The 23,533-nt window shown below is 46.5% G+C and overlaps 1 protein-coding gene across 1 annotated transcript in view; it reads left to right on the forward strand.

Annotated features, from left to right (window-relative positions):
* Window positions 1–23,533, forward strand: part of TTC7B (tetratricopeptide repeat domain 7B) — a 388,142-nt gene that overhangs the window by 176,124 nt on the left and 188,485 nt on the right. Inside the window, exons 8-9 of the mRNA XM_006879120.1 lie at window positions 134–197; window positions 5,467–5,604. Of these exons, the coding sequence (XP_006879182.1) occupies window positions 134–197; window positions 5,467–5,604 (202 nt within the window). The remainder of the gene's footprint in view (window positions 1–133; window positions 198–5,466; window positions 5,605–23,533) is intronic.

The following is a 23,533-nucleotide window of genomic DNA, read 5'->3' on the forward strand; positions in this document are numbered from 1 at the left end:
ATTTTTCGTGGGTTGGATATAAAAACCTACTCCTTTAGCCTTGATTTGGTTCTACGCATAGTGATGAATTTTGTGTTATTTTGGAATTGCCATATACCAAAGTTGGTCTTTTTTTTTTCTTTCTCTCATGCAGCATTTTTTGTCCTCAAGAAAATACTGAAGAGGCCCTGCTGTTATTGCTAATTAGTGAATCAATGGTAAGTAGAGTGGGTTTCCACAGTCTTCTTTCCCTGGTCCCCATAGTCGCTTTTCAATATGGCGACCTCTCTGAGGTGGTGACTATGCACTTGTGAGAAGACTTGCTAAAGGAGAGAAACCAGTGTGGGAGAAACCAGGAGATGTTTAAAAAGAAGGCTGAGCTTTATTCCTGGGACCTGGGACTGGCTGGAGGTACCTCAAGGTCCCCCTGGAGGATGGAGTTTGTCCATTTATTCATCTAGCACATATACTTAGCACTGACATAACTTGTGTAGTCAAGCTGTACCCAGGACACCTTAAAAGGAACAAGAAGCTGCCCAAGGGTAATCTTTACACATCTTCTCATCTTGCCTTGGACGGGCTGAGCCCTGGGGATCCGTCAGTCCTTGGCTGCACATTTGACCATATGGTTTTTATAGTATGAACTGAGGAAATGGCATTCTTTGCCTGCAGGGTGGTCTCGCTGAACTCCCACCTGTCCTCCAGGTGTGGCAAAGCTTCAGGTTTTGAGAGCTTGCCCCTGTGTCCTGGCTTTTCTCTTGTGGCAGGTTGGGGTTGGGGGGGTGGGGACTTTCTTTAGTTTTGGCCAGGAGGTTAGCTTTTTAGGTATACTCTTCCATTGTCCACTACTTGGCCAGTGTCTCCTCTACAAAGCCCTAGATGATATGGCCCTGGTTTAAAAGCTCAGGGGTAATTTGTGTGATGGGTGTTAGTTTATCAGCAGGACACAGTGTGTGCCAAGTGCCTGAACAGAGGGGCAGCTCAGGGAGCTTGGAAGGACTTCAGGGCCCTCAAGTCCACTGATTTCATTGTATGGGTGGGGAGTGTGAGCCCCAGAGCAGGTAAAATAGAGATTTTGGACTGGGATATGGCTCTTTCTAGTGCATTGTACTTCCTCCAACCCACGTTTGTCCAGGGAGGAAGGAGGGGAAAGAGAGAAAAAGGAATGTTAGTTAAAGCAGGAGCAATGTGCTGCAGGAAGGTGGTAAGAAGACTTGGGTTGAGCTTTGAGGATGTGTTCATGCCCAGTCGGGGAGTGATCCACAGAAGCTGGCACTGTTGGCCTTATCGCCTCCCCTTAAAACTGGGTTTTCTTGGCCTTCAGACTGGCTCAGAGATGCTTAGCAAAGCAAGTCTACTTGGAAGCTCTTTGACATCATTGGCATTATATAAAAATGGTGTAGTGAGGGTATGAGATCTTGCCTAACTTCACAAAGGGGAAAAAGAAACAAGACCAAACAACCCAAGGTTAATTCCTATGAGGTGAAGGTCAGGCATACACATACGTCCTTTCTCCAATCTTTTTGCCAATTCTGACACCAACCCTCCTTTGCTGGATTTTTTTTATTTTTATTTTTACTTCTCTGCAGTGGCCACACGGAACTCCCAGACTATACTCATGATTATACTACTTATTAGGGAAGTAGAAAGATCGAGAATGACTCAAGATATAGTTAATCAGTCAGAATAGCCTCTTTCTTACCCTTTCTGCATGCAAGACTCTCTTGGGCCTTCAACAGCTTGGACTCTCAGTTCTTCTTCCTGGCCTTTGCCTTGCTCAGACAACTGTTACAGGGCCTGGAGGCACCCCTCCTCCACCAGTAAACCAGAGATGTTTGGTTCTCTGCTGTGTGGGTTGGTAAGCCTAGCTCCACTGCCAAGTGTCTAAAGGTACCTCACTCTGCCAGGAAGCTTCATCCAAGGATTCTCGGTTCCCTCGCTTTGTGGGTCAGCAACGACTGTAACCACTTCGCTCCATGGGCTGGGAAGTGTGCACTATCTCACACTGGTCTTCTGATTCTCCTGCTGTCTTTTCACTGATACTGTTTCTCCCCCTCTTGCACCTTTCCTGGTGTTGCAACTCTCTCTGTCTCTTAAATCTAGGTGGTTCTCAGCACAGGGACCCCAGTCTCAAAGGATGAGTTCTACTTCTGTCTCTTCCTTTGGAGATATTGAGTTCCCCTTTCTGGCTCTGGGATGACTCATTGCTAAGCCTACAGCTAAAATGATCAATTCCCTCATTAGGATTCACTTAGCCAGGAACTCTGGTGGTCTAGTGGATACAGTCAGGAGCTCTGGTAGTCTAGTGGGTAAGGAATTGCACTGTCAACCAAAAGACAGGAGGTTCAAATCTACCAGCTGTTCCACAGCAGAAGGATGAGTAATCTCCTCCCGTTCAGTTTACATCCTCCAAAAACCCACTGGAGGATCAGCTATGAGCTGGTTCTAACTCCACAGGTCAGGACACCACCACCGCCATCAACCCCTCCCACTAGTTTTCCTTGCACCTTATTCAAGTCTTTAGCAGATGATCCAATCCCCTTGGTAGGCCATAACATCTTATTTGCATAGTCTTGAGCAGTTATTTGGTGGAATTTACAAGATCATGGTGAGAAAGTTCATATAAAGGCAATCCTTCTAGTCTCACCTTTCTTCTTTGAAGGAAGCGGGTTGCCTGCTTGGGTCATCTCTCCCTGACAGTCTCTTGGTAACTCAGGCTGGGCTCATTTAAGTGCTCTGCCCTGCCCAGGCCCATGTTTATATGGGCCTGGTCTCCTCACTAACCTTCCCTTATCCTAAGTTGGATCCTTCCCAACGTGGAGGTAACTTTCCTTTGGGTAAACCTGGTCCAAGGCCCTCAATGGATTATAGTATAAAAGTCCTGGAAGCACAGTAATAGGAGACATTTTTGATTTCTTGGGCAATTCTGACTGAAAAGATTTTGTTCCATTGTCAACTCATGTGTTCTGGTATGGGATTTGAAAAACACAACTGAAGTATGTCCAAAATACTAAGTGTAGGTGTCTCAGAAACCTTGTCTCTAATCCTCCTAGTCTCTGGCATTCCTGTTTTTTAACTGAAGTGATGGGAACCACTCACACTCAGAGTTGACACTATTTTGAGACTTGGCTCTGTGGTGTTTAATTTTTAGAAAGTCTCTTAAATGGGAGCTGAAATCCAATGGCATCATTACTAAACAGGATATACTAAGTTCCCAACCCAAATGGCTATTTCTTCCTGTAAAGCATTACACAGTAAGTAGGTAGAAATCTAAATTAAGTTTCATTTGGAAGTCTTTTTTTCCCCCATGTCCTTGAACTTTAAAATTTTTTTTTCAGTTTCAGCAGAAAATGAATATACTCAATTTCAAGAACAAAATGAGAATTGCATTGTGCATGTGTGTATGTGTATTGTTGTTATTTTTATGTATGGGAAAGTGACATCCCTCATTGATTCTGGCTTTAACTTTAAAAACAAAAATGTGTCTGGTATTTCTCCACCCACAAGAAATCATTTGCCATTGTCCTGCTTTCCTCACTGCAAATCAAATTCGTTTTTCCCAGAAGAAATGGGTCATTGAAATTCTGTTCTTTCCACCACCATCAGAAATAGAGTTCTAGATGGTCTATTATCTGTGGATCTAGAGTATACCTTTTTACTCAAAAGAGACTGGTGAGCTTTTTAAAAAAACAAATAAAATTGCATTTATTGTAACTTGCAAATCTCTCCTGAAAGGCATTGCTCTGTTTTGCACCCCCCCGGGCAGTGGTCTTAGTGCGGAACATTTATTGTTGCTCTTGTGTGCCGTTGAGTTGCAACCAACTCATCGCTGACCCTCCAACAGTTTTCAGAGGCTGTTACTCGCATGAGAGAGATTGCCCACCTTTTTCTCACAGGGCAGTGGGTGGATTAGAACCATTTGCCTTTGGGTTGGCAATGCACCTCCTTCCCACTAAGGCACCGGAGCTATCTTGGAACATTTGCAGCTGAAGATAAAATGAGCCCCTTCTTAGCAGTCCCTCGTCCCCTCCAAGCTTCTCTTCTGGGACTCACAAGACACCGCCAATAAGAGAAGCTTCGGAGGAGATCTTCAAAAGCAGGCTTGCTTCCGCTGCGGATGACTCACTTTGTAGGAAGTGGCCCGTCTTACATATTCTTATTTGTCTTTGACATTTAGGAGTAAGGAGTTCTAAAGTAAGCACTGGCTGCCTGGAAGCTTCGGACTCACACTCCAAGGGGAAGGGTTCTGTCTCATTAGTAAGTAGGAGGGAGGTGCCTGCCCTTCAGAATGTCAGGCAGGAAGGTAAACACCAGCCTGTCCACTGCCTGCACAAGTGACCCCACCCCCATGTGCCGCTGTCACATCTTTGCCACTGAGGACGCTGGATCTGGAGACTTCTGCTAATTAGCGGGAAGAACGAGGCAGGTGAAATCTAACCGTTGATTCCGTGCTCCCTGCTAGGAAAAGGGGAAAGGAAATGTACTCTTGAGTCTCTAATACATGTGCTGCATCACAATCTGTAGAGAAATTAGATTTCCAAACGACCGAAAACAACCTTTCACTGAAGAACTAGATTTCCACCGTCAGTCCCAAACCCACTGCCTCCTAGTGACGCTGCAGGACAGAGTCGAACTGCCCCACAGTGCTGCTGAGGCTGCTAGGGAAGTAGACTGTCCCATCTTTCTGGTGGGTTTGAACTGCTCACCTTTTGGTTAGCAGATGAACCTGTTAACCGCTGTGCCAGAGGGCTCCTCTCGGCTGCCTAGAGAGAGGAGACTAATAAGCTTGAATGTGCCTGATGCATTTCTGTGCTAAGCAGTGGAGAGAGGAAATTGTCACTGTGTTCTCCGGAGTCCTCCATGGTTTCATCTTTTGCAATGAAAGTCGTCTCGCCTCCTACTTTTCCTCATACATCTGCTCTGTGCTTCGCTAAACAAGACTGAATTAGTCTTTGTGGTCTGTCAGTCTGTTCTAGCGAAGATGCCATGGAGAGACTTGAATTTGGCCCTAGTGGTAGAGGGAGAGTAATAAACCCCTAAGTAGGACCTATGACAGTATGTGGCGATGGGCAATGTGGGGCTGGGAGTTTTCTCCCCACTTTAATGTGGAGCTGGAGATTCTAAGGGTGAGACACAGCAGGGCTTCCCTTGATGAACGGTTCTCTGTCCCCGAGCTCGGCTGTGTCTGCAGTGAGATTGTCTGTGGATCCGAATCACCCTGAGTTTTGCATTGGCCCCTGAGGTTTTCTCCAAATGTCTGTCAACAGGTACAGGGGCACTTTGGAATGACATCAAAGTGGAGGATGCCATGTGCGGTGATGCTCTGGGACCACCCGAGGGGATGGTCCCCACGTGGCTGCCTGCCTCTGGCTCCAGACCCCTGGTGGGCTCTACGAGGCAGGGGACGCACGTGACTGCTCTCCATGGAGCACTGGCTGGCTGTGTGGGCTAGTTCACCATCTGCTCCTCTCGTCCATGTTGTTTCAGGCCAACCGGGACGCCGTGCTGAGCAGGATACCCGAGCACAGGAGTGACCGCCTCATCAGCTTGCAGAGCGCGTCCGTGGTCTATGACCTGCTGACCATCGCGCTGGGAAGGAGAGGCCAGTATGAGATGCTGTCCGAGGTACAGCGCTGAGTCTGCTTGGCTTCTAGGGGTGGTGGTGGGCCTGATGGTGCCAGAGAGTCATGGACCAGCTTCCCAGCCCTGCTCCCACCCCTGCCACCTGCGGCCGCGTGACCTTGGCCTCACTAAACTTCCACTTTCTCGTCTGTACCTTCTCTGATCATCCACATGACCAGATGCTGGGCTGACCAGCAGCCTTGCATCGCAAGTGGATCGGCATCGACTGGGTCTGGGCTGTTCCTGTGAAGGAAAGCAGACTTTCCTCACACGGTGTCTCTGCCAGAGTGATTTCCACCATAACCCAAACCTCCAGTCTGGGGTACTTTCTCCTTTGTTTTGGATAGTGTCTTTCTTTTAAAAATGATCATTTAGAGCATAATGTGTCCCTTTTTTAAAATGGCAGTTCCAGGCAGAGTGTTACCAGATAATCTAGTCCTGCTGCTGCTGCTGTGAGGTGTCATTAAAGTTGGTTCCAGGTCACAGTAAACCGGTGCATGAAAGGGGACACTCCCTGAGCCTGCGTCGTCCTCACAGTTCTGCTTAAGCCATTATGACCTCTGCGTCAATCCATCTCATTGAGGGTCTTCCCCTTTCTCCTCTCTGCTTTACCGAGGGAACTCTAGTGGCCTAGTGGTAGCGAGCAGTGCTGCCAACCCAAAGGCACATGGTTCAAACCCGTCAGCCGCTCTGCAGGAGAGAGATGAACTCTCTCCTCCCATGTGATTTACTGCCTTTGAAAACCCACTGGAGGGTCAGCAATGGGTTGGTCCTAACTTGATGGTACAAAACACCAAATGCTTTCCCTAACGTGACGCTCTTCTTCAGGGACTGGTCCTTCTTGCTGACGTTTCCAAAGTACATGCGATAAAGTCTCTTCAACTTCCCTTCGGGGAGCATTCTGGCATGCATCAAGACATGCTTGTGTTTTCCATCAGTCTGTGGTGTATTTATCTTTCCTTACCAACACCATGACCCAAAAGTATTGGCTCTTCTTCAGTCTTCCTCACTCATTGTCCAGCTTGTCCAGGCATAGGAAGCATTTGGAAACACACCGGCCTCTGTTCTCAGAGTAGCATCTTTGCCTGTGTTTTTCACAGCAGATATGGCCAGTGCAGCCCATTGTTTGATTTTCTGACAGTTGCTTCCATGGGCGTTGATAGCAGATCCAATATTAGCAGCTTTCAGCTGCTTCATGGAAAATAAACATTTTCTCCTTTTGGTCTTTTGTTGATTCAGAGGGTTGTGAATGTTACAGACCCTGGTTCAGGTGCCATGATACAGACCCCTGTTCAGGTGCTAGGTGTAGCCACTTATCATCGCCTGTGCCCCAGCTTCTACAAAGCGTTGAAAGTAGAAACTTCACTGTTTTACGGGACTCGGAAGAAGCGGGTTAATCTTAGCCTGTGGTCATTTATTATTAATGCCATTGCCCAGAATATCAAATGCCATCGCGGCCAGGACCCAAGGAATAACAAGATCATGTTATCCTTTCTTTCGCAAAAGCGAAAGAAAGAAAAACAGCAACCTATTTTGCTAAAATCAACTTTTCCATGTTATTTATCTTTCTAAATTTATACCCATTGCAACAGCCTCTGGGCACCGGGACAGAGAATGAAATACAGTAACAGATTGGCTGAAATCAGATAAGCGCCCGGCTCACCCTGCAGCCTGCCGGTGCATCGCCACATTAGGCAGGAGCTCTGGGAACAGATGAGCCAGCGTGGCGTGCATCTTTTTTTAGTCTTTGGTTTACTGACTATACAGGGCAATGGTTACTCAGCCTGCAAAAACCCCCACAATCCTCCATGTGTCCAGATGCCCCGGCACGCCCCCTGGGACTCTGTCCAGCCTTGGGATTGGCCCAGATGGCCATCCCATGGGGACCTTGTTCCACGGAAGGCCCCCCTCCTGCCGACCAGCTTTGTTCCCGCTTATCGCATCCACCTCTGGGCCCCTCTGTGGGAACAGTACCCCCCAGCTCGCCGCCGGGGTCTTTTAAGGTGAACCTTCTCCCCACAGACAAACGACTTATCATCTTTCTAGGCCCAAGGTTAGGTGTGGTTTGAATGTCTGCTTTTATCCCATCCCTTGGTAACATAGCCTTTCCCCAACTTGAAATCTGCCTGTGCCCGTAACAGGTGTGAGGATCCTGAGGTGGCTGGCGGCGCTGCCTGGCCGAGTGGCCCGCGGCCTCCTCATCGTTCCGAGGATGCCTGCGGGGGGCTGGCCCCCACCTTAGCAGCATTCTGGCAGCTCCAGTGGCGTGCGCTGCCTCCGGCACCAAATATTCAGACCTTGTTTTCACCCCGATGACTTCCATCCCGTGGTAATGGCCCACACAAGTGACTGGAGAGTCGGCGTGGTGGCCGGAGCCTCTGCAGCTCAGAATTTCACCACTCCGCTGTCCTTCAAGATGGCAGCAATAGTGCCGGAGGCTGCCTCAGAGGCCTTGTAGTAGACGTGTGAGACAAAGAGGAATTTAACCATGTTTGGTCTACTAAAAATAGAAATAGATTAATAAAGTCTATAGAGTGGAGACATTCTTTCCTATATAGGTATAGGCTTACTGCTTGCAGTTGTGCGATAGCTTCAGGCCAAGGTACAGCAGGCCCAGGCCTGCTCCCTGCCCATTGTCTGGTCTCAGTGCAGAGCAGGGCAGACAGGCGCACGAGCACCCACCGTCACGCGTGGCCCTGGGGAGGGGTCGACATGGGTCTGGCACTGCACACCGACAGATTAGATACTCAACTCCAGCCGTTCTTGCTCTCTCAACATGGCTGTGCACTTGGCGTTTTCCCTAGTAAGAATTTGGCTCTCATGCTGTCTCAGACCTTCCGACTGAAACAGCCAATGTCGTGTGAGAAAGATGTGAGTCCACAGCCTTCCAAGGCAGCCCGGTCCACAATGGGGTGACTCGAAGACGCACCTAGGCCCTCCTGCCGCTGAGCTGGGCCCTCTCTTGCACGAGTCTCAGGCCTTCTTTCATCTGCTAGAGTCTTCATGAGTCCGTTTGGCTTGCTTTTGTTTTTCATTGGCCCTTGCATTTTCTCAGCACTTTAGGTTAAGGAGGTCAGCAGTTTGAACCGACTGGTCACTCCACAGCGGAAAGATGAGGTGGTCTCTTCCCGAGAAGATTCATTCACAGCTTTTTCCTCAGCATACAGACTGAACAGGAGAGAGGATACAGCCCTGACGCACATCTATCCTGATTTTAAACCGTGCAGTGCTCCCTTGCTCATACTTGCAGGAACCTCAAAACCAAATCAAGCACTTACGCATCAAGTTGACCCCAACTTTTAGAGCCCTTGTGAGGTAGGATAGAACTGAAAGACCAGACCACCTTGAGTTGGAATCAAACAGCATTGAGTTCAGTCAAGAAGTTCCTAGGTGGTCAGCCCAATCCTACATTTATCATCGCAGTCGTCGTTGTACTAATTAAGGAAGCCAGACAGGACCACAGGACCACAAGAAAAGCTAACTAGTCAGATAATCTTTTCATAATGACACTAGAGAGGACACTAGCAAGGCATGCTAATTGGCAGATGAGCTGGGTGGCCAGTTCCAACAGAGTTTGCAGCGTGAGAACGCCAGAAAGAGATTGCACATAGCTGATATGTGGATTGGATCCTCAAGGCCTGGTGGGAGCTAAGTCTTCAAAGAGGAAGGGACTTGTTCCATTACCAGGATCCTATGGAGGTGATGGCAGGAGGCCTGGGGGGTGGGAACCTCAGCCTACTGTCATGGGAGTGGAAGGAGCAGAGGTTGGGGAGTAAGTCTGGGATCACATCATCAGCTTTATGATTGACAGCCCAGTCTCCCCTGCGGCCCTCCTCTGACAACATCCCCCAACTCTGCTCTGAAAGCAGATCCTCTACTGATGAGGTTCCAACCCAAAGATCACGCCCACTGCCTCCAGCTCAAAGCCACTTGGTAATGGAGGGCTGCCCGTAGGTTTTCCAAGGCTGAAGATCTTCTCAGAAGCACACTACCATGTCGTCCTTGTCCGCTCACAGAATGTGCGATGGGCTGACACCTTCATCTTCCTTTCCACCAGGAGAAACCTCTGGTAACAGCAGCACTAACGACTATCAATCAGCCTGTGGTGACAGAAGAGATCTGACTCCTCCTCACGCGTGTTTGGATTTTGCTCCCTTCTCTTGTCCCCAGCATCAGCACTTCCACAGCAGGACCCCATTTGTCTTCTCTGCTGGGGCGCCCTCATCTATAGACCTGGAGCAAGAAGGAAACAGGCTTTTCTCCCCTGACCTTGTCGCCTTGGGCAACAGCTGGGCCGGGCAGCTCTACTTCTGGCCCAAGCAGAGCCCTGTTCTCCCACAAAAACTACCCCCTTTTGTATCTTTCTTCTCCTGGTGCTCGATCAGGATGGAAGCCTCCTCTCCGTCTCTGGGTGGGCCGCCTTTGAGTGTGCGCCCACACAATGCCTGCTGAGTGTTTTTTCCCCCCCACCCAGGGCACTGCTCAGGCAGATAGTGGGCAAGAGCATTGTACAGAGGAAATATAAACCAAAGGTTTATCACATCCTCTTCTGACAGGTTTAAATATAAGCACACTGTTTACTGTATCTCCAACTTGATGAGTTTTCATGTTTGTTAAAGGCTAATTGTGAGCCCTGCTGAAAGGTTTGTGTAGGAAGGAACACTTCTTCTTTAAAAAAAATCTCTTCAATTTAAACAGCAGCTCTGGTTGGCATGGCAACCCAGGCTATTAAAAGTAAAGCACTGAGCACTGCTTCCTCCGTTTTTCAGAATGAACCCGAGTCGCGCAGCAGAGTTGCTTCTTGAATTTGGTTATTCATGGCTCCGTTTGGGCAGAATATGATGGGGTCCTTTATGAAGGGCGCTCACGTGTCCCCTCTGTGTGACCATGGCCCTTTGGCTTTTCCCACTGAGCACGGGTTCCTTTTGGGGGGTGATTTTCTACAACCCTGTGGCTTGGTGGGTAGAGCTTACTGGTTGGTTCTTATACCAAAAGGGCAGTTACATATCCCTGACCCCAAGCACTTATTCCATCAGGGAGCGCTTGGTACGGCGCTTGGGCTCTGTTTACACCTGCCGAACAGACCTGCTATTTGTGAACCTGGGGGCCTCGTGCAGCCCCACTGGGGCTGTAGGAGCTGACTTTGACCCAGGTGCGAAGGCCAAAACAAGGCCTAGCGTGGCGTGGCACAAACAGTGACACAGACAGCTGAGGAATAAAGGCAACATTTAGCTCGTGGTGGTAGCTGTACGTGAGTTATATCCAGATCATGCCAATTTTATGCACAGCCGGACAGATGCCCATGGGAAGTACAGTGTACATACCTGCTCAATAAACTCAGCTTCAAAGCCACTGAACACACTCCATCCTGCCCTCTTCCCTTTAATTTTTGAGGTAGACAGTTCCTGCATGAAGGAGACCAGATATGCAACATCAAGAAGAAAAAAAAAAATCTTCCCCACCTTATAACAATAGGCTACATCATGTTAGATGGAGAAAAGACAGACAATGTCAATGATTTCATCTTTCTTGGATCCATAGTCAACAGCCTTGGTACCAGTGTCAGGGGATCGGGAGCTGGGAATGTCTGCTGCAGCGATCGCTCCAAAGACCTGAAGAGAATAGATGGCAGTTTAAAGGCTAACGTGTACCTGATTCAAGCCGCAGACTTCCCAGTCACCTGAGAGCTGGACAATGGATAAGGATGGTGGAAGAAGAATCAGTGTATCCAAGTTGCAGTGTCGGAGAAGCCTTCTGAATATTCCATGGACTGTCTTGGAGAAAGTGCAGCCACAGTGCTCCTTGGAGGCAAAGGTGGTGACACTCCATCTCAACATATTTGGGACATCTTGTTAGGAGAAGCTATTCTTGAGAAAGGGACATCCAGCTTGGAAAGGTGGAGGGTCAGTGAATGAGAGGAAGACCCTCATGGAGATGGACTCATAGTGTCTGCAGGACTGGACTCAAATGTCGAGGCTGATTGAATGGTGCAAGACAGGACAGAGTTTAGATAGATCTGTTCATTCACAGGGTTGCTGTGAGTTGTACTTCACTCGATGGCACTTAACAACAACAGGTAGGATGAGTGTGTGTCACCCTGGATGCCCAAAACCCAGCTAGGAAATACGTATCAGAGGCAAAGATGAGCCAACTTAGGGACAGAGTTGCCCACGGACCCTTGCTCTGGTCCCTCTCTGTGAGTCAGCCCTAGAGGGACCCCCTTGTGGTCCAAGTTTGCCTGGTGACCGTCACAAAGAACTTCAGCCACTGGCCTGGCTGCTGATGTCTGCATTCACACTATTTTGCTCTTTTTAATGACGTTTTTCTCTCTTCTTGTGGCTCTCAGTGAAATGAAAACACTCAGCAGAGGAACAAGAACGAGTTAAACTCTCAGGATGGTGTCTATATAGCTTAGAGAAAGAGGGTATCTTCCTTGGCATCAAATTTTAGTTAGAATCTCAGCTGGGCTACTTGACATGCAGAGTGTGAAGTAGTGAAGATTCCCTTATCTCTCCACACCCATCCCTTCTGTGAAAAAGTCAGATAATAACAGGATCTACATCCAGTGGTTATTGTGAGATTTAAAGAGACCGCGCCTGTGGAGTATTCTGTACAGTGTCTGAAAAATGTGATGATGATTACTGGTGTTCATAAAAATCCCCACAGTGACACCTCTACCAGTGACCTTGACCCTCAGTACAGGGCATCTGTTGTGCAGTGATAAAACTCTGCCTTGTCTCGGGCAGACATTGATATTTCATCTCTATTATTCCAGAAGAGTTGTTCCTTCTACAACAAAATTACCATTATTTAGAGGATGTGTGTGACAGACTGATTAAGAGCTCAAACTTGAGATTTTACTGGTTTTGCACAATAGATTTTATTTCTACTTTGTCTACTTTTAATTATAGTAAGTCCTTGGGTTAGGAGTCTCTAACTCATATTGAAGATTATGTATTAAAATTTCGAGTTAAGTAAAAAAAAATTCATGATAACTGAAAAAACAAAACCTCAGCCTTACAGTTGTCTAGAGCTGGGTTCAAATCCTGTTTCTATCCTTTTATAGCTGTGTGACATTGGAGAAGGAATTTAGCCTCTCTGAGTGCAATTTTCCTCCCTGCAAATAAACATCTGAGAATTGAATTTCTTTTTGAGAAGGTAACATTTTGCTTAATTCCAGTTCATAGGCAGTCTTCCTTCTTATCAGATGGATGACACATGTCCATCACTAGAAGTTATTCTGAGTTCCATGCAAATAGTCCCTTTAGTCCCTTCTTAGGGGACACTATCTCCAGATTCTTTGCACAGACCTCCTTAAAGGGGGTTTGAAGAGTCAGCCCTAATACTCATCACCCACCCATCCATATATGTTCCGATGTTCAAGCATTTCTTGAGCACTTATTCTGTACATGACACGTCACTGGGCTACCATACACCCAACCTGTTATTCCCTTTTGTGGCCTGTATGTGGATAGAGCTGCAGCCATGGTGGTGGGGCTGCTATCTGGGACCTCCTCACCATGGGACAAAAGAGCAAGCAATGAGAGGTAACTGAAAGTGGAGCGGGGGGGGGGTGAAGAAAGGAAAGGCCCATTTCTTGGATTTAATGATACGTTCTGTAGGCTAACAGAGAACGGTACATCAGCAATACAGCAGCCGGAGGTCTATCCACACAGGACCCTGGAGACCTTGCATCCACTGTGCACTCTTGGGTAGATAGTCTCCTGGAATGAGAGGAGATGCTGCTGAGGGTGGCAGCCAGCCTGCAACGTCCAGAAGCGATAGTGAGTTGTTCATTTAACCGTTTGCCACAGCAATAAAACTTTGAGGCACCTCTGCTTGGAGTGGCATTGCTTTTTTAAAAGAAAGAGAAGCACAAAGAGAGAGTTGAGGTTTAGCTCTGTTTTATTTCCAATACAAGGAGCCCTAGTGGCTCAGTGGTTAAGTGCTTGCCTGCTGACCAGAAGGTTGGCAGTTTGACCCTTTCAGCTGCCCCGCAGGAGAATGATTGGACAGGCTGCCACTGTAGAGACTGTGGAGACCTTGGAGACCCTGGGAGGCTGTCCTGCTCTGCCCTGGAGGGTCACTACGAGTCAGAATCAACTCAGGGATAAGGGGCTTGTTGGTTTGTATTTTTATTTCTTTATTTTTAATAAAGGAGAAAACGAGTAAATGTTTGCAGCGTGTGTGTTCTCTCAAAGCTCTGAGCAAAGAGAGACTTCTGGTTTGTGACTGAATGTCTCATCAAGATGCCTTTTAGCAGCTTTGCTTTCTTTTTTAAAAAGTTTATACTGGTTTACTTATAAAGTTTGTATAAACTGTTTTTCACACTGAATCTTTCCCCTTTCCTTTACCCACCTCTCCTTCCACCCATCAAATTGTGTGACCCTGTGATTAAGCCCTTCCTCTCTTGGATCCTTCCACTCGTTCTACAATAATGGTCTTATGCAGTATTTGTCCTTATGAGACTGAGTTAGTTCTCTCAGCATATGCTCTCCAGTCCCTCCCATGTTAAGTAATAATTTACAAAATCATTGCTCCTGTGTGCAGCATAGTATTTCACTGTGTGAATATACTATAATTTCTAAATCCATTTGATTGTGGTTGGACATCTGGGCAGTTTCCATGTTCTTGTGATGGTGAATAATGCTGCTATGAACATTGGTGTATAAGTCTCCATTTGCGCCTCAGTTCTCATTTTCTCAGTGTATATTCCAAGTGGTGGAATAGCTGTGTCATATGAAATTTTCACATTCAGCTCTTTGAGGAAGTGCCAAACTGCCTTCCAGAGTGGTCGTACCATTTTACAATCCCATCAACAATGTATTAGCATTCTTATCTCTCCACATCTTCTCCTACATTTATTACTTGCTGCCTTGCTAAACTTTGTCACTGCTGCTGGGGTAAGATGGTATCTCATTGTGGTTTTTATTTACATCTCTCTTATTGCCAATGATTTGGAGCATTTCTTCATGAGTCTGTTGACCATCTGAAGGTCCTCCTCTATGAACAGTCTTTCCATGTCTCTTGCCCATTTTGTAATTGGATTATCAGTCTTTTTCTTCCAGAGGCCTAGGAGTATTCTGTAAACTTTCATTATGAGACCTTTGTCTGAGACAGTATTGCCAAATGTTTGTTCCCAGTCAGTAGATATTCTTTTCACTCTGTTGGAAAAAGTTTTTGATGAGCACTGAGATTTAATCTTTAGAAGGTACTATTCATCAATTTATCCTCTTCAGATTGTGCATTTCTGGTTGTATTTGGCAGTCTTTTTATACTCTTTAGGCCTTCTAAGTTTGATCTTATGAACTTTATGGTTTTGGGCTTTTTGGGCTTCATTCCCAGGTCTCTCATCCTGAGTTGGTTTTTGTGTATGATGTGAATGTGGATCCTGATTCAGCTTTCTGAAGGTGGCAGGCCAGTTTTGCCAGCACCGTTTATTGAAGAGGCTGTCATTTCCCCATTTGATAGGTTTTATTTCCTTGTTGAATATCAGTTGACTGTAGATAGATGAGCTTGGAAGAAGGAGTGGCATCCACTTCCGTAATAGCTTGCCTCTTGAAATGCTATGAACCTAGAGAGAGGATGAGAGACACCCAAGCGTTGAGGACTCTCCTTCATAGGGTCGCTATGAGTCGCCTGCGACTCGATGGCACTTAACAACAGCAACATAGATAGATGGGTCCATCCCTGAGTTCTCAGTTCTGTTCCATTGGTGTCTGGAGCAGCTCTTCTTGAACACAGGCTTGTGGAAAGTGAATATCTTGGACCTCATATTCCTTTGTATTTGTAATTTTCATTTTCGTTGATGTAGAAATAGGAGCCCTGGGGCTGAGCTTCTTGAGACCTGGACTCTGATTTCAGGTTGGCCACTGTGTGACCTGGGCAGGTTCTGTGTCCCCTGTAGTCTCAGTTGGAGTGTCCGTCAAGTACATAATTGTAGTTACCGTGAAGTCAGTTCTGACTCATGTACAGAATACAACTGCCCCATGTGGTTTTCAAGGCTGTGACCATTTAGAAGCACATGGCTAGGCCGGTACTCCATGGCTCCTCTGGGTGGGTTCAAACTGCCAGCCTCTTGGTCGTAGTGGAGAGCTTAACCATTTGTGCCACCCAGGAACAGGGGACACAGAAGTCTCCACTCATTGTATGATTGTGTCATTCTGGGAGGTTCAGAATGGCCAAGTTGCCTAGGTAGTTTTTCTTTATTAAAGGAGGGAAAAGGTGCCCTTTTTATTGTTTTGTTAAACACAGAACAAATAAAAGCAAGCGTTGTGACACAACTGCCAGACATTTTTAACTTTTTTACTGCTCATTATTATAATAATAATAATGGTTGCCGTGAAGCCAAATACTGTTACCCATGGTAGACAGTGTTTGGTGAAGCTCCCCGATTAAAACAAGCTTGAAAGCAGGAGTGGCATCCACTCCCACAATAGTTTGCCTCTGGAAACCCTACGAACCTGGAGAAAGGATGGAAGTTATACACGAAGTGTCCAGGACTTTCGTTCATAGGGTCGCTATGAGTCGCCTGTGACTCGACAACACTTAACAACACCACCACCAACAACAACCAGGAAGCCAGTTAATAAAACTATTATATAAATTTACACACTAACCCCTAGTGCCTAAAGAGGAAGAAATTAAAGGTTTTTTACCAACTTGGAAACAAAGAAGGATCAGCAATTGGAAAATAAGGTCTTGGTAACAGAAACATAGGAGGAGGTCTCATGATAGAATTTGCAAAGACCAATAACTTAATCATTGAAAATACACCCCCCCCCAACAACGACTAAGCAGGGACTATATGCATGGACCTTGCAGGGTAGAGTTGGAATAAAATTGACCACATCTGTCAAGAGATGTCTTGCTCTTGAATGAAGAGTAGTTCGAGTGAAAGGAAGAAACGATGATACAAAATGATACAAGAACTACACAGGATGTTTCTGAGGTTAGCTCAAGAGAAGGTAAAGTATAATGAAATGTGCAAGACGGAGTGTTGGAAAACCAAGAAGGAAGAACCCACTCAGTGTTTCTCACGATGAACGACCTGAAGTGAAAATTCCAGGCTCCATAACTGAACGCTCTTACGGGTAAAATATGGAACAAGCCAGGGAGCATAAAAAGAACTAGGAAAGAATACAGTCATGATACCAACAAGAATTGGTCAAGCTCACCATTTCAGGAGGTAGCAAGAAGCAATAGTATTACAGGAAGAAGTCCAAGCTGCATGGAAGCCATTGGCAGGGCACCAGGAACTGGTTTAATACCAAGTCAGATGTTCCAACAAACCGGTGCAGGATTAAAAGGTTCTCACTTGTTTATACCACCAAGCCAGCTGACTGGAGGAGATGCACGTTAGAGCCCATTCCAGAGAAAAGTCATCCAATAGAATGCAGAACTTATTGAGTGACATCATTAATATCGTACACAAGTAAATGTTTTGCTGAACATAATTTTTTAAAGTTTCAGCAGTACGTTAGTAAGACACTGCCAGAAATTCAAGCCAGATTCCGAAGAGGACATGGAAAAAGGAATATTATCACTGACTATCAGCTGGATCTTAACTGAAAGCAAAGAATACCAGAAAGATGTGGATCTGTTTTACTCACGATGCAAAGGCATCCACCTGCATGGATCATGAGAGTTATAGGTAATAATTTGAAAAATGAGAATTCTAGCCCACTTAGTTATGCTTATGTGGAACCTGTCCATAGGCCAAAAGGCAGTTGCTCCAATAAAAAATGAAGATACAGTGTGGTTTACAAGTAGGAAAGGTATCAGGGTTGTGTCCTCCCACAGTACCTACTCTATCTGTATGCTGAGTGAATGATCTGAGAAGCTAAGCCATATGAAGAATTGGGCATTAGAGTTGAAGTTGGACTCACTAATACACAGATGGCACAACCTTGCTTCCTGAAAGCTAAGAAGACTTGAAGTGCTTTCTGATGGAGACAAAAGTAATTGTCAGTAAGGATCATACCTCAACCCAAAGAAAGCAAAAGTGCTTACAGCTAAACCAAAAAGCCACGTCATGATAAATGGAGAAAAGATTGAAGTTATCAAGGACTTCATTTTCCTTGGGTCCAGAAGCAATACCTGGGCAAGTATCAGTCAAGAAATCAAAGTTTTGCATGGAGCTACAAAAGACCTCTGTTAAGTATTTGAAAGCAAAGATGTCGCTTTGACCACCGAGATGCACCTGACCCAAACCATATTATTCCCAATTGCCTCCTAAACATGCAGAAGCTGGACTGCGAATAAAGGAGATGGAAGAAGAATTGATGCCTTTGGATTATGATATTGGGGAAGACGATTGAAAATTCACCATCCAGGAAAAGGAACAAGAAAATCTGGTTCTGAAGAAGTACAACCAGACTATTCCTTAGAAGTGAGACTTCGTCTGTGTAGTTCGGATGTGTTGTGGGCAGGGACCAGTCCTTGGGGAAGGGCATCGTTTTTGGTAAGGTAGCAGGAAAGAGAAAGACACGAGTGAGAAGTCGACAGTGGTGCAAACATGGGCACCAGCGTAGCGACCGTTGTTGGGGAAACGCGGCTCTGGACAGGGTCTGTTCCCTTGCTGCCGAGTCGGGACCAGCTGGAGAGCTCTGGGGGCTTAGTGGTCACACGTTGCGTTGCCAACACAAAGGTCTGCAGTTTGAATCTACCAGCTGCTCCACGATAAATCTCCTCCCGGATGGTTTACTGCCTCTGAAAACCTGCCGGAGGGGCCACCTATAGGTTGGTTCTGACTCCACGGTAAACAGCTGCAAAACCACAGTTACAGACCGGGTCCCCTCGCCCACAGAGGCGACTAATGGGCATGGTTGGTAGTGCCATTTATTGATTCTGTTTGAGCAGTGTCGATCTTTGGTTGCGGGCTCCATTTGAGGTATATCTGCTTATGTTCCTTGCACCCCCTCCCCCAAGGGTTTTTGGCTGCTGAATCTCAGTCTTGAAATCCCGAAATAGACTTTTGGCTGTTCCGGGCTGTAGAACTGTACAGCTGTCACTGCCACGCACCCGCTTCACGTAATTGGGCTTTGCGTACTCGGAAGGTAATTGCTAAATCCCTTTCTTCTGCCAGCGAGCTTCTCATTCCTGGAGTTCTTCCCCTCAAAGGTGGCTGACTTCTGAAAAGCCCAAATAAGAGGCTGAGAGGCCTCGGCTCCTGTTTCCTGAGGAAGCAACATTTTACAAGTGACAGTTAAACCCGCTGATAGGATTAGATGCCACTTCAGGTCTAATTATTGCTCCACCTGACACCTTTGGTCTTAAATGAATGTGGTCTGGGATTTGGAAGGTGGCAGCAGTAGAGGGGTTACAATGAATGGGCCCAACTTTCTTGGAAGCAATAATTTTGCTGCCCATCTGTCTTCGTTTCTTGGTAGGGAGGTGAGGAGACCTTGCTGCCTCCTGCTGTGTGGGGCGACGTGGAGATCTGCAGGCCTGATTCAGACCCCGTGTCTCCTCTCCCCAGGCTCACACAGCCACCATCCACCTGACTCCAGAAATGGTCAAGGGCCAGAATCTAACTCACATCTCCTTTCATTCACCCTTTGCTCCCCACTCCCAGGGGTCCCTTTGTCTCTTCCCAGGTCCCCACGTGAGTTGCCGTTTGTGTCACAGCCACAGCAGGGACAGTAGTGCACTGCTGGCATTCCTCCTGTGCTGGACACGTCCGAGCTTTGTACACATGCAGTGAACACCTAGAACTAGAGAGACTGAAGCAGCCTCCTGCCTGCTGCATGCTCCGTGCACAGAATGCCTTCCATCTTCTCAACAGTCCTTTCTCACCAGTTCTGATTCTCTCTGCTGCTATTATATGTGGCGAGTCAGAACTGACTCATAGCTGACGCTTTCATGGGTTTTCAGAGGTAGTAAATTGGTTGGGAGGAGACAGATGACCCATCTTTCTCCATTGGAGCATTTGGTGGATTTGAACTTGCATGCTTTTGGTTTGGGAGCACAGCTCCTTACCACTAGGCTGCCAGGGCTCCCTTATTCTCTCTACAAGCATTCTTAAAGTGTGAAGGTTCTTCATTTTATTTTCTTATGAACACCTATTTCATTCCCAATATCCTCACTCTGTTAAAACCAAAAATAGCTGCTCTGCCACATACAGATGGGACACTGGGATCTTGAAGGGAGTCTTTAGAATTGGGGTGAGCAGATGCGTAGTCTAATGGGCAGTGGTTGTGGGCGTGAATGTCCCCCAATGACACCTCAAGTTCCTTTTTCCTTCTCTTTCCCCTGAATCTTTCATAAGGGCCTTTTTTTTTTTTTGTGATTGAGCTACAGTTGATCTGAGCTGCTTGGGAATTTATATAATCTCGATATTTCTGGGAAAGTAACGGGGACATATTACATATCCCAGTGGTATGCTTGGCATCAAGATTTCGGGAGCATCTGGGTCTGTCTGGGCACTTTTTCAGAGCCAGCATGCCAGCACCATGTGTCAGGAGACCCAGAGAGCACACAGGAGGCCAGGGCCTTCACCTGGGGCTCCAGCTCTCAGACACCTCCCCATCTAGGAGGAGGACTAATTTATCATTGGGCGCGCCTGATTCAAGCCATGGTCTTATCAATCACCTGCTACGCACCAGAGAGCTGGACAATGGATAAAGATGTCAGGAGAATTGATGCCTTTGAGTTGTGGCGCTGGAGAAGAGTGTTGAATAGCCCGTTCACTGGCAAAAGAACAAACAGAAATGTCTTGGGAAAAGTGCAGCCAGAGTGCTCCTTGGAGGCAGAGATGGTGAAGCTTCGTCTCTCATGCTTTGGACATGTACCGAGGTGAGGCTGTTCCTTGGAAAGGGACATCATGCTTGGAATGATGGAGGGTCAGCGAAAGAGTGAAAGACCCCAGTAAGATGGATTGACACAGGAACTTCAGCTCTCGGCTCTATGGTGTTGGAGATAATAAAGAGGTACATTATTGGGCAGTGTTCAGCTTGGCTGTTCATAGGGTGGTTATGAGTTGTACTTGACTCAAGGCCCTTAACAACAACAGCAGCATAGTTGTTGGAGTGCATGGTATGTCCCATATCTCTTTGTAATTTTCCCATAGCTTATGGGATGTAGGTTGTTTAGGTTCTGAGAAAGTTCCAGAAGAGGAAGGCACCCCGAGAGATGCAACAGTGCAGAGGAAACGTATGGTCCATGTAAACATAAATCCCTGGCCAACTGAGCACGCTTGAGATGGGCTGGAGATGCTGCCTCCTGGCTGCCAGGGTGACACCTGAGAGCCAGGGTGTGAGTGGGGATCATGGGGTCAGTACAGCTTCTGGAAAATCCTGCAGCCTCGCAGTTTGAATCCAGCAGGTGCTGTGTGGGAGAAGGATGGGCCATTTCCCGTGTGATTTACTGCCTCTGAAAACCCACCAGAGGGTCAGCTATTGGTTGGTTGTGACTTGACAGGAAAAAACCAACAACAGACACATCGAGGCTTCAGTAGCCTTGGAAACCCCATAGTGGCCAGGGGAAGAAGGGCCTCATTCACAAGGAAAACTACTATTGAATCTCTGGAAGGGCTCAGAGAAGGCGAAGCATTTGTAGGGGGCTTTGACTCAGCAATGTTTATTTTGCTCTGCGAGGGTATTGCATCAGAGCTGAGTGGCAGTGTCTGTAATTAAAGGCTCAGAGGTGACAGAGCTTTGTAGGTAAGAGCACAGCCTCGGGAAGCAGAGTGCTAGTTGACCTCTGGGAGTCGCTTAACATTTCAGTACTGTCCTCTGGAGATGGAGGGTGGAGAGCTCATATGCTTTGTGTCTTGCCACGTTGGCTGGACAACCAAGTGATGTCTAGAGATTAGAATAGGGCCTGGCTATGTAGGAAATATGGATTCAAGGTCAACATCAAGAAAATGAAGATTCTCACCACTGGGCCAATTGGCAGTATCATGATAGATGGAGAAGAGATTGAGATTGTTAACCATTTCAGCTGGCTTGTTTCCCCAATCAACTCTTTTGGCCCCAGCAGTCAGGAAATCAAAAGACAAAATTGAATTGGGAAAATCAGCTGTCAGGGACCTCTCCAGACTGCAAAAGAGCAACAGTGTCTGTATAGAGACTAAGGTGCCCTGATCCAAACCATGGTCTTCGCAATTACTTGCTATGCAGCAGAGAGCTGGACAATGACTAAGAATGAAAGAAGAATCGATGCCTTTGACTTGTGCTGAAGAAGAGTATTTAACATACCGTGGGCTGCCAAGAGAACAAACAGGTCTGTCTTAGAGAGAGTGAAACCAAGTTTCTCCTTCGAGGCAAGGATCTTGAAGCTCCATTGCCATATTTTTGTCATGTGGCCAGGAGGGACCAGTCCTTGGAGGAGGACATCATGCTTGGAAAGGTGGAGGGAGAGCACAGGAGAGGAAGTCCCCGGATGAGATGGATTGACACAGTAACTGGAGTAATAGGGTAGGTGTGTCTGAGACAGTGAGACTGGCTAAAGATCGGGCAGGCTTCAGAGCTGTTGTGCGTAGGATCGCTACGAGTCATGGTCCACCTGATGACACATAACAACAACATGCAGTAAATAAGCCTTCGTGGTGCAGTGGCTAAGCACTGGACTGTCACCTGAAGGGTTGGCTTTTGGTTGAACCCACCCAGTGACTCTATGGACAGAAAGCCCAATGATCTGCTCTCATCAAAACGAAACTAAAAAACCTCACTGCCATTAAGTCAGTTCCTCTTCTCAGAGACACTCCACCGGGGTTCTGAGCCTGTAAATTGTAACAAGAGGAGACTGCACCTCTTTCTTTCTCAGAAACACTACTAGTGCTTTCGAACCACTGGAGAGATACAATCATCTGGTTAGCACCTCAACACACTGTGGACGATACCACCAGAACACCTGTAAAGATACCGACCAACGTAACCCATGAAGATCACAGCTTAGAAAACGCTGTGGACAGTTCTTCTGTCATTGGGGGGACCTAAGAGTAAGAATTGGCTTGAAACTACCAAGCAATTTAATAACTGTTACATAAAAAATTGATAGCAAAAAAAGAAAAACTAAGACCGTTGATGAGATGGATTGACTCAGTCACAGGGGTAATGGGGAAGGGTGTGTCAAAGACAATAAGGATGGCACAGGATAAAGCAGGATTCAGAGCTGTTACACTTAGGGTCGCTGTGAGTCACAGTTGGCTCGATGGCACATAGCAACTACAACAACAATAAGCACACAATTCTAGTCCAGTTCTGTAAAGTTGTGCACTATTCTTAAGGGCCTCAAGTTGAAACGTTTGCAAAGTTAAGAAATATTTGGTAAAGTGAATAATCATTTCTGATGTAATTGAAATATGAGCTTTCATATATTGATTTTGAGTAAGTGATAAGTATTTTGAATGTCTTTAAATATAAGAATGTTCATATATAAAGCTAATAAATAAATGATACAACAAAAACAATTCATTGATGTCAAGACAGAACCAACTCATCGCTGACCCTCCAGTGGATTTGCAGAAACTGTAAATCATGCAGGAGGAGACTGCCCGTCCTTCTCTCCAGAAGCAGCTGGTGGATTCTAACAGCCGGCCTTTGTGTTGGCAGCACAAATCCTGACCACTAAGCCACCGGAGCGCCCTCAATAATAAGTAAATAGGAAATTTTTTTTAAAGTATCGTTGCATTGGCAACTCAAGACCACTTTTATATCAAAGTAAAGAAGCTCTAAGGGTTTTCAGTGACTGACATTTCAGAAGGGGGTTTCCAGGTCTTTCTTCTGAAGTGCTTCTGAGTGGACATGAACTTTTAGACCTCTAGTTATTGACCAAAAGTGCTAACCACTTAGAGCACTCTACAAACCCCCAAAACCCAACCCATTTCCAGTGAGTCAATTCCAGCTCTATCAGCAGAGAGTGAGGTGGTGGTGTGATGTTTAGCAGTTCTTGGCAGAGATTCTTTTATTATTATTATTATTATTATTAT

The sequence above is a fragment of the Elephantulus edwardii genome, unplaced genomic scaffold, assembly GCF_000299155.1.
Source record: "Elephantulus edwardii isolate Elephantulus edwardi_28Jun2011 unplaced genomic scaffold, EleEdw1.0 scaffold00002, whole genome shotgun sequence".
Taxonomy (NCBI): Eukaryota; Metazoa; Chordata; class Mammalia; order Macroscelidea; family Macroscelididae; genus Elephantulus; species Elephantulus edwardii.